This window comes from Malania oleifera, chromosome 10 (genome assembly GCF_029873635.1).
Source record: "Malania oleifera isolate guangnan ecotype guangnan chromosome 10, ASM2987363v1, whole genome shotgun sequence".
NCBI classification, from domain to species: domain Eukaryota; kingdom Viridiplantae; phylum Streptophyta; class Magnoliopsida; order Santalales; family Ximeniaceae; genus Malania; species Malania oleifera.
Window position 1 is genome coordinate 77387139 of NC_080426.1, and position 11802 is coordinate 77398940.

Here is an 11802-nt window from a genome sequence, read left to right on the forward strand (position 1 = left end):
AATTTTGGTAATTGTGTATCCCTTTTCATTTTGTACTCTCTTGCATAGATTTATAAAATTTTCACATGCTTCATCTTTATGACCTAAGAATAGTACCCATGTGTATCTTGACAAGTCATCAATTATGACAAAAACGTATGATTTTTCTCCTAAACTCTGAATTTGGTTTGGTCCAAATAAGTCTAAGTGCAGCATTTGAAGTGGCCTAGTAGTAGAGATCTCTTTCTTCTTCTTAAAGCTTGTTCTTGCTTGTTTTCCTAGTTGGCATGCATCACAGATTTTATCTTTCACAAATTTTGTCTTGGGCAGTCCCGTAACTAATTTTGAAATTAAATCCATGTTTGCGTGTCCTAGTCTCCTATGCCAAATCCAACTTATTTCATTCATAGCAGATAAGCATGTTACACTTTGTGAAGTTAGGTTATCAAAACTTGTGGTGTATACGTTTTCATGTCGCTTAGCAATGAACAGTATCTTATTATCAGTTTTGTGTTCAACTATGCACTTGTCATGTTCAAATGATACTTTGTAGCCTTTATCACATAGTTGACTTATGCTTAATAAATTGTGCTTTAGACCTTCAACTAATAAAACATCATCAATAATGAGTGAGGAATCATTACCGACTTTACCGACACCTATGATCCTTCCCTTAGCATTATCTCCAAAAGTAACAAACCCTTCATCCTTGAGTGTGAAGGATGTGAATTTTGATTTGTCTCCGGTCATGTGGCGTGAGCATCCGCTATCCATATACCATCTATCTTTTGAAGATGTGGATCTTAAGCAAATCTGCAAGACACAATTAAACAACTAGCTTTGGTACCCAGATTGTCTTGGGTCCAAGAGGGTTAGTGCTAGTTTGACCTTTCACCTTCCATACTCTCTTAATTTTTACATCTTTATTTTTGAAAGGGCAATCAAATTGTATGTGACCCAACCTTCTACATTTAAAGCATGTAGTATATCTATAATGATTCTTAGTTGGAACAAATGACTTTGATTCTTTTGTGAAATACCCCATATAAAGTTGTCTTTTCCTTATATTTTCTTTACCATTAAAATCGAGCCCTTCTTTTTCTAGAGAATTTCTTTGAAATCCTAAGAGCTTTTCAAAGTTGTTTTGTCCTTCAGTAAATTTGTAGATAATTTCATATTTGTCTTTCAAGTCCTTTTCTAACTCCTCAATTTTCAAATCTTTATCTTTCACAAAAGATGCATGAGATTCATTTTGGTTTGCAACTAGATTTGAAAGTATTTTGACTTTACTTCTTAACTCAGAAATTTTCTTTGTTTTCTTCTCATGCATTTTAATAGTGTATAGGTATTCTTGTTTCAGTTCATCATATGACATCATATCGTTTTCATTTTCAGATTCACTAGAGTAGTATGAAGATGATGAACGAGATGATTGTACCTCAAAGTCATCATGTGCCATTAGACACAGATTGACAACCTCGTCGTCGTTGGATTCATATTCTGAACTGCTAGTGCTGTGTGTATCCCAGCCGACTTTCAGTGCCTTCTTCTTTTTCTTTGAAGCTTTTATGAGTTTGGGGCACTCGGGCTTGATGTGTCCAACTTCTTGGCAATTGTAGCATGTTGGTGGATTCTCTTTCTTTTTCTTCATGCTTTGCTCTTCTCTTTCCGATTTAGAGTTCTGAAATTTTCTATTGAACTTTTTGTTCTTCTTCAAGAATTTTCCAAACTTCTTTGTTAGCAAGGCCATGTCATCATCCGTTTCGAAATCACTTCCTTCACTTGAATAGCTTGATAATGCCTTAAGTGCAGTGACCTTCTTAGCTTTGCTTTGTTCATTTTTCCTCTCATTTATCGTTAGCTCATAGGTGATAAGTGATCCAATGAGTTCGTCCACCGACATCTCCTTGAGATTTCTCCCTTCTACTATTGCAGTAGCTTTAGCTTCCCACACTGGAGGTAATCCCCTAAGTATTTTCCTGATCAACTTATAAGAAGGGTAAGTTTTTCCAAGAGCATTTAAAAAATTAATGATGTGTGTGAATCTAGTGTACATGGATTGTATTGATTCATCAACCGTCATTTTAAATGCTTCATATTCACTAGTGAGCATGTCTATCCTACTATCCTCGACTTCCTTAGTGCCTTCATATGTAACTTCTAATTTGTCCCAAATTTCTTTAGCTGAGTTACATGACATTACCCTATTAAATTCATTGACATCTAGTGCACAGAAAAGTAAATTCATGGCAGTGGCATTAATTTGAACAAACTTCCAATCCTCTTCAGTATATTCATCCTCAGTTTTAGGTACATTAATCTTATCAATTACTTTCATGGGAATGTGATTTCCCTTAGTCACAATTTTCCAAACCTTCCAATCTACGTTCAATAGATATATGCTCATCCTACGTTTCGAATAGGTGTAATTTACACCACAGAAAATGGGTGGTCTAGTGGATGAGTGTCCCTCACCGAATGGAGTTACACCGATGTGTGCCATGTGATCGTTTTACAAATTAACTATCAAGTCTATGTAAACCCGCTCTGATACCAAATGTTGATTAAGGTGTAATCCCAAGAGAGGGGGTGAATTGGATATAAAAAAAAATTAAACCACTTAGTTTCCTTTTACACACTTCTTATCAATTTACCAACTACTTCTTGTTGCTCAATTATGTATGAGTGTGGCAATCCTATCTATGCATGCAATATACTCAATTTAAATATAACACGAAAAATGAAGAGTAAAAGGAAGAGAGAAGACAAACGTGATTTTACGAGGTTCAGTTGACTTGGCCTACGTCCTCACCTTGAGCAACCACTCAAGGATTCACTAAAAAAAAAAAACTCTGCTCCTTAAAGTGGGACGGAGCTTCCCTTACAAACCGCTGCTTACAAGAGGTACAACTCCTTCCTTATTCGCTGGTCACAAGAGGTACAGCTTCCTCCTCACACCCGGTTCACAACCCGAACCATGTTTACAATGAAATCTGAAAATAACACTCAAAACAATGCTTCTAACAAAAGTTTGTGAGTACAATTCAATTTCCTAGCACATTAACATATGATATAACTTGAAGCTCGTGAATGTATGAAAACGATAAACTCGTTTTATGTATGATATGCTTGAACACACAAATCCCTATTTAATCAAAATTCCCAAGTGAAAATATATTTGAAATGCCTTGGAGTCAACTAGAGTTTTTGATTCACTTTGTAAAGATACACAAGTATATTTGAAGTGAGCTATTTAACAAAACTTTGACTTGAATACAACTCAACAAAAATCACAAAATTTTCCTTCAAGTTCCAATATTTTAATCAAAGTAGGTTTTTCAATAAGAAGCCCTATGAACAATATATATATGTGTTTATATACTTCTTGAATCACAAATCAATCAACCAGGCTAAAAAGTTTTTCTCAAGACATGATTTTTCAAAAATCAGTTTTTATATGTGAATACACACTCAAGATCAAAACCTCTTTGTAATGATAAACACGTAAAGAGATGAGAGGTTCTTGAAAAGTAATAACTTGAAAGATCAAACCTTAATACTGGATTGAAGTTTAGTTTGATGAATGAATGCCCTTTGATTTCAGTAAAGATTTGCCCAAAAGAAGATGGAAGGAGTGCAGAAAATCAGCTCTAGGGTTCAAGTCTTGCAATGAGATGTATATTTTTCTTGTTGTGTGTCTTAGCTTGCTTCTAGGGTTTAGACATTTAATATGTATAGTAAATGACCCTTAGAATTGATCTCAGCCATTGGATCAATCAAATGGCTCGCGAGTTCACTTAATAAAAATTTGGTTTTTAGCAGCCCCGCGACTTCAGGTGCCTGAGGGTAAAGGTCCAGGCGACCGAAGTTCCTTAAGCAAAAATCAAGTTGGAATACAGGGTTAGGCGACCAAAGTGGTGACTTCAGGCGCCTGAGGTTCCAAGGTCCGGCGACCGAGGTACCTCTGCCAGGTTCTGTCTTTCCCTTTTAATTCTTTAGGCACTGAACTTAATCTTCAGGCAACCGAAGAAATTCTTCAGGCTACTGAGATTTGAGTTCAGGCGACCGAAGTCCCCATTTTCTCAAATTTTCATTTCTAATTAAAAATATGCTTGGCTCCTTTTCTTGGGTCTTTCATAAAACATATTTTTCCATGATTTTGAAAACATTTCAAGGTCCATGAGAGTTTCCTAATGATGTACATGAAATGCATGAATCCTAAAACCATTCTAAGTTATAATGAGCCTCAAATTAAATCATACGAAAATGTAAGTACATGAATTCTAAATACCCTTTCCCAAGATATTCTTGAACTTTATCGCTTGCATCTTGATTCTCGTACTCTTTAAGTTCCATGGATCTTGCTAAGATTTGTTGATTTTCCGTGCATGCTTAGTGTAAGTCATGTTCACAAACTCAATGCACAGATCAAATATCAAGTGATTTGTCATTATCAAAACAAGATTGGACTCGTAGAGTCAACACATAGATTGGATGTTGGATACAAGTGCATATTCCATTTTGAACAGCAATAGGAACACCAACTTTAAAAAAGAATGATAATAATAATAAGAGGAAAAATAATAATTGCACTAATAATAATCAATATTATAAAAATAAAAAACAAAAATAACAACAATAAAATAATAGAAATAGGAGCAACAACAACAAAAATAATTAATAATAGTTTATTGTTATTGTTGGTGTTGTTTACTTTTGAAAATATAATAAGAAAATCCAAACAAGAACATTATCTTTTATTATTATTAAAAATGAAAAAAAAATATTATGATCTGAAAATGTAAAAAAAATCCAACAAAAATAATGTTGAAATGAAGTCATATATTTGAAAAATTGGAAATTAAATAATTATGTGTTAGAGGTATCTATAAAAAAAATTGATTATTTTTAATTCCATTATAGCTGCCATTGAAGAATATCAAAGGTTGGAAAGAAATTGAAAATGTGATTCCTACAATCATTTTGTGTTACTAACCAAACGCAGTAATAGCATTCCAATAAGCGATCGCATTCCAATTTCGATTCCAATCCTCCCTCAATTCATTTTCTGCTTTTAATTCGGTTCTGCAAACTGGACAGGGGGGTAACAGAATTGGTCAAAGATCACTCTATGGAGATCAAAGTCACCCTTTATACACTACAATTAGCTCATCTAGGTTGATATAGATTCCAACATTGCCTGCCAGCCATACTTTATATTTTAGTTAGTATTGTATTGTATTGAATTTATGTAAAGAATAGGAAGATCTCCCCCTTTTCTAAGGGTATATAGAAAAATACTTCAAAATAAAGAAGGTAAAGACTTTTTGGATATCCATTTCAAATGCATATCCCATTTTTGTACAGCAAGGTTGTGAGAATCCGTGAGAAGTGACTGGTCGTATTGTATGTACCAATTGCCATTTGGCAAATATGCCCGAAGTAATCAAACTACCTTACCAGTATTGGGAATGAATAAAGTGTGCAGAGTCTGGTGGCACACAAACAGAGAACAGCACTTCAGAACTACAAAGATCCAAACTTCAAGAGGCAGCTCTGATCATAAAAGTGAAGTTACAATCCTGCGAGGAATTAGTTGACCATGCAGAAGAAGACAGACCTCAACAAGCACTGCAGGCACTTAAAACAACATGGTGCGCAGCAGCTGTGGGCAGTGTATCTGGCAGCGACTAGAAGTGAGTTTAGGCAAGAACATGAAAGTCATTGAACACCAGTCGCAGCCATCAGAAACTAATACAAGATTGCAAGCAATCAATCACTAACACACGCCACATCAGACAGACCTCAACAAGCTCTGCAGGCACTTAAAACAACATGGTAGCACAGCAGCTGTGGGCACTGTATCTGGCAGCGACTAGAAGTGAGTTTAGGCAAGAACATGAAATTCATTGAACACCAGTTGCAACTATCAGAAACTTATACAAGATTGCAAGCAATCAATCACGATCACACGCCACATCAAGACAGCATACCATACCACAATCATCCATTGAATAGCAGACCAGCAGCAGTATGCCAAAATCAGAGTAATTGACTTCACATCAGCAAACCACCACGAACACACACAGTGAATTCTTGGTGGGTGCTACATGGCCTACCCGAGATGAAGTGTCCAACAACTCAAACCAACCAAAAAAGTCAAATTTGAGAACTGATTAGGGGACGATAAGAGAAACAAAAAACGAGTGTATAAGAGCAACTCAGATAAATCAGATTCGGTGGAGATTAATGCTTTGATACCATGCTGTAAAGTTATGAATGGAGGAATAGATTAAGAGTACAAGAGAAGAAAATAGGAAGAAAAAAAAGAAAAGAAAAAGAGGAGCCTATTTTCTTGGAGCATACATACAGCTCCAGGTCTTCCCTCTTACATATTAATGATAATCAAGAAGAGTTAAAGGATAAAAATACCCCTCACACAACTTAAATTACTAAAATAATGCATTATCTCCTAATATAGGAAATGAGATTTTGGAGGATGTTCATTGGAGGAAAGAAAAGGGGGGTGTGCTTAGACTGTATTTTGTAAAGGCTTATGATTGAGTCGGTTGGAATTTTTAGATAAGGTCTTTGATAGGAATGTTTTTTGGTGTGATATGGTGGGCTTGGGTCTAATGCTTTTTTTTTTTAGTAATTATTAATAGCGAACCTAAGTTGTGGTTACAGCTTCGAGGGGTATCTGATAAGGGGGTCTATTATCTCCTTTTTTGTTTGTTCTTGTGGTTGATATCTTGAGCAGAATTGTAGAGAGGGCTGTGAATAGGAGGTTTGTAAGAGGGATTGGTGTGAGGAATGAGGAGGTGGTTGTGTCTCATCTTTAGTTTGCAAACTTAATGTAAAATTTTCGGGAAAGAAAGCATTCGGTTTCCTTAGAAGATCGTAAATAGTTTTTTTTTAATGTTATTTTCCTGTTTTTTGAGGGGTAATGACCAGCATTAGGACTACAAGTGGAGAGACTAGAGAATTCCAATCATAGTAGGTGTACATCAAAGATATTCTTCGAGCCCTTATCTTTTTGCTTTAGTGATGGATGAACTTACCAGGAGTATCCAGAATGAGGTTCCTTGGTGTATGTTGTTTGTAGATGACATTGTCTTGATTGATGAAACTGGGGGTGGAGTAGAATCTAAGTTTGAATTATAGAGAAATGCTTTAGAATCTAGAGACTTTAGGATGAGTAGAAATAAGGCAAAATATATGAAATGTAATTTCAGTCATAATAGGAGGAATACTAGAGACAAAGTTAAACTTGATGATGAAAAAATCAATGTCATTAGTGGAATTCAATACCATGGATCTTTTATGCAAGTTGAAGGATAAATTGAAGAAGATATGATGCATAGAGTTCAAGAAAGTTGGGTAAAATGGAGAAGTGCTCCGAGTGTGTTGTGTGATTGCAGAATACCTTTAAAATTAAAAGGGAAGTTCTACAGGATGGCTGTAAGATCAGCTATTTTATACGAATTTGTTGAGCAACTAAGAAATAACATATCCAAGAAGTAAAAGTTGCTGAGATGAGAATGCTGAGATTGATGAGTGGTTTAACGTTAAAAGATAAATTAAGGAATGAACATATTTGCCGTAAGTTATGCATAGTTCTTGTAGAAGATAAAGATAAGGGAGGGACGACTCAGGTGGTTTGGGCACTTGTAGCATAGACCAAATAGTGCGCCAATGAGGAAGAGTGACTTAGTTACTACAAGGGGTAGTAGAAGAGGTAGGAGTAGACCTAAAATAACTTAGAATGTGATAGTAAGGATTTAATAGTTTGAATCTATTGAAGGAAATTGGTTATGGTCGCATAAATTGGCAGAAAAGGATTCATGTAGTTGACCCCATATAGTGGGACTTAAGGCTTGGTTTGTTGTTGTTGTAGTGGAATTACAAGGATGAATATTAGTGAGACGAGATCTTTAGAGTTTCTTTATTTAGGTCCTCAATGTGGTGTTCTAGATTGGCCTTTGACTTATTTAGGGTTTTCATTGGGTGATAACTTAGGTATGTTGGCTTTTGGGGTCCTATGATGGGGCTAAGCATCTAGATGGGTGGAATGGTGCTTTATTTTTTCTTAGATAGTTGCATCATCTTATTTGTCTTTCTAGTATCCCTTGTTCTTTTTTTATCTATTTTTATGAATTTCTACAAGGGTAGCTAGGAGTATTAAGAGAGCATGAGAGATTTTATTTTGTCTAGGGTTGGAGTTTGGAGGGATCATTTGGTTAGTTGAGAGATTGTCGATCTAAGGAGAAGTGTTTGGGACTTGGTTAGTTAGTGTCTAAAAACACTAGTTTATTGGGTAAATGCCTTGGTTTTTCCTTGAGAGGAAAATTCCTTTTGGCACAAACTTATTAGAAGTAAACTTGGCATGCATAAATAGATGGGATGCAAGATTGGATGAAAAATGTTTTTGAGTCTTTGAAGGTGTATATCATATATGTATTATTCTTTGTTCCAAATTTGTTGTGGTTAACAATTCTCCAAGGAAGAGCTTTTGGTTGGTGTTCTTGCGTTTTTCTTTTCTTTTCTCCACCTCTATCATCTTCCCTCACTGCATAATGGAATTATATCTTCCTTTATATTTTCAGATATAATTTGTCTTGAGATTTCTATTTTCATACGTCTCCATATGATAGGGAGGTGGAAGGCTTTCTTCTTTGTTGTGTTTATTGGAGAGTTGTTGTCCTTCCACAGGAGGATCTTTGCTCATAGGGATAACCCTTGTAAATCTTTCTTTGAGCACTTGATTTGTGAAAACATGTCTTTTCCACTTCATCATAGTGTTTGGAAGGCAACGGCACAATGCCCCCTCTAAAGGACTTTATTTGGTTGGTGATTCTTAATAGAGTTAACACAACAATTTATTGCAGAGTAGAACTTCTAAGGCTTTGTCTCCATATATGTTCTCTTTGTTTTGAAAGTTTGGAATCAGCATCTCATTTTCTTCTGCACCCGTCTCTTAGGTTGTGTGGTTTGCTTGGAGAGAGTAGGGTTTGTGCGTAATCAGTGGAGGATTTGTCGGTATGTCTTTACTGGTTTTGGGAAAGGTACAGATGCCTTGGCCTCATGGAGGTGTAGACTTTTACTGTCTTCTCAGGTATTTGGTTGGAAGAGAATGGTTATATCTTTATGAGGAAGAAGAGGGCGTGTTCTATTGTATGTAATGGGACTCATTATTTGGCTTCACATTTGGTTGTTGGAGAAGATGTTTAAATTGTTGTGTTTTTCGGATTACAGGGAGATTTGCTGGCAGTGTTATTTTTCATTGTAATATTTTATTCTTCTTTTTTTTTTCTTTTTTTTTTTTTCCCAATTTCATATGGTCCTTATTTCACTTTCTTTTTCATTTTATTTTATGAAATTTCTTCTTTTTATAAAAAAAATTTTGTTTCATATTTGGACAAGCCGTAAATAGATATTTTGTTTCCATCGATTTTTTGATTATCCTCAATTGCTTGCTTCTTTTGCATGCTTTAATGATTCTGTGGAAAATATATTTGGTTTCTTGTGTTCGTTACACCGTAAGTCCCTAGAGCTTCACTTAATTGCTTTCTACCCCTCAAAGTTTAAATTTTGATAATTTCAATCTTAAAATTTCATATTCCGGCTAACTCAAGTCGTATTTTCATTAATGCTGAAACTGATAATTTAAGGGCCAAATTTGAACTTTAGGGACTGAAGTGCAATTTAGTAAAAATTTAGGGAATTTTTATGTAACCCACTTTTGTGTGGCCTTTGTCATCCTTTTGTGTATTTTATGGTATTTAACTTGATATGTTAAAGTGGAAAAATAAATAAGATGACGTTGCAATGTGCCTAAATTTGTAGGGATTTGGGGCAGGATGGGCATCACTCAAATCCATCCTACCAAGAATGATCCACCTACCCACCCCCTACCGCCCTCCAAATTCCCCTTGGAGCATTTTTCCATATCGTCGTACTTGCTTTCGCTACGGCTCTAATGGGTTCTCTTAACCAAGCCACTGCCTCATTAGGGGATCTGTCTCTTGTTGGGGATCTGGATCCACACTGCCAACTATAAAAAATAAACACACCAAATATTGAAAAGTAAAAAAACAATGCCTATGTATTATTAAAATAAAATAATTTACCTTATTTTAATATAATTATATTATTGCTAAAACATAACCTTTCTGATAAAATAAAATAGTACATTTAGAATCTATAAACAATCAAATGAAAATATTACATTTATACATTGGCGCCGCCCATATATACACATAATACATGCATGCTTATATTTGTTTATTTATTTATATTTGCGGTGGGTTTTAGTTAAGCATGGTGGTATTTGGGGCAGAAGGTGGATATCCACCAACCCAAATCTTGTTTATATACCTATAAATTAGCATTAGGGACCCTATGATATAATAATTTCTTGTTGCATGTATGTACCGGTGTTAAAGACTCATAGTTGATCTTAAGTCTGGCTTGGAATTTCAGGTCTTGTACCATGAATTCAACAAGGAAGAGCAGTTGGCTGCTCTGGAAGAAGAGAAGAGGATCTTGGAGCAGAGAAAGAAACTGAAAGAGGCAGGAGTCATAGGGAGCACAATGGACGCACTTGATGGAGCAGCATCTCTTGTTGGTTCTGGGGTTGGGCTAGTGGGAACTGGTCTCGGTGCTGGAGTTGGGATTGTTGGGAGCAGCCTGGGAGCTGTTGGCAGTGGCCTGAGCAAAGCTGGGAAGTTCATGGGCCGGAGTATAACGGGGCAATCTAGCAGCACTAAGAAGAGTGGCTCCACAACTCCAGTGAATAGCGCCCAAGAGAATGGTGGTGCCAAGCCACTCTAAGCTCCTCTGCAGATATGCTGGTGTAGTGTGTGAATTTGGCTGCGTCCTTTCTTGGCCTCGATGGTTGGAGTGACATTATGCCTTTGTTCATTCTTTCTTTCTTTCTTTTTCCTTTTCTTTTTTTCTTTTCGGGTGTCTTCACCTGTGTCTTCTGCTAGTTTAAATATCTTCTGTGCCACCAATATAGTTGTTGTTTAAGTCTTAGCGTTGTTCATCGCATACTTGCGTGGTAGATGTGTATTAAAACTTTGTTTGAAATTTGTTTCAGTATAGTTGAATCAACTTCATCTACCATAAAACTATATATATGAATAATTCAAAATGAATTGTAATTGTTAGACTGAAGAAGAGACCGAGGGAGGACAGGAATCATTTTAGCTATTTCCCCCCCGTCAACAGGCTGCTTAAATAAATCAATAAAACATAAGAAACGTTAGACAGAAAAATGAGAAATGAAAACCAAAAAATGAAAGAAAAGACGAGCAGTTTGCTGCTTGATAACCTAAATCGAAGGCTGTACTTTTTTACCTGCTGATGATGATCCAAGCTTTTGACCCTTGTTTGGCAATATTTTAAGCTGTGTTTGGGACATTAGCTAGTGTTTTAAAAGGAAAAATCTTATTTTTCTGTGGATTCATAGGAGCAATTCGAGATGCGCTTACTATAATTGTTCTTGTTCGGATTCGGTTGCAAGCTGGTGACTTTGGTCAACATTATTCAATTTTATTAAATTTGTAATTTAATATAAGTTATTTTTAAAAATTTAATTATTCATATTTCATTTTATTATAAATGTATTTCTAAAAATTGTATGAATTGTTGATTTATATATTATTAAAATATATAAATCTCTTAACAAGAATTTTATCTATATATTTTATAGATTATATGTATAATTTGATGCAAATGTATAAATTTATCCTAGGAATTTATATGTAATTGCACATTTTTTTAATATAAAATTAAATTTTAAAATTATTTTACTAAATT

The 11802-nt window shown here is 35.2% G+C and overlaps 1 protein-coding gene across 2 annotated transcripts in view; it reads left to right on the top strand.

Moving 5' to 3' along the window:
* LOC131167045 (calcium-dependent lipid-binding protein) overlaps nt 1-11138 on the top strand; it is a 100300-nt gene extending 89162 nt beyond the window's left edge. For both annotated transcript variants that reach the window (XM_058125800.1, XM_058125799.1), the window contains exon 12: nt 10462-11138. In XM_058125800.1, coding sequence (XP_057981783.1) covers nt 10462-10812 — 351 coding nt within the window. In that variant the 3' untranslated portion in view covers nt 10813-11138. The remainder of the gene's footprint in view (nt 1-10461) is intronic.
* The last annotated feature ends 664 nt before the right edge of the window (nt 11139-11802 follow it).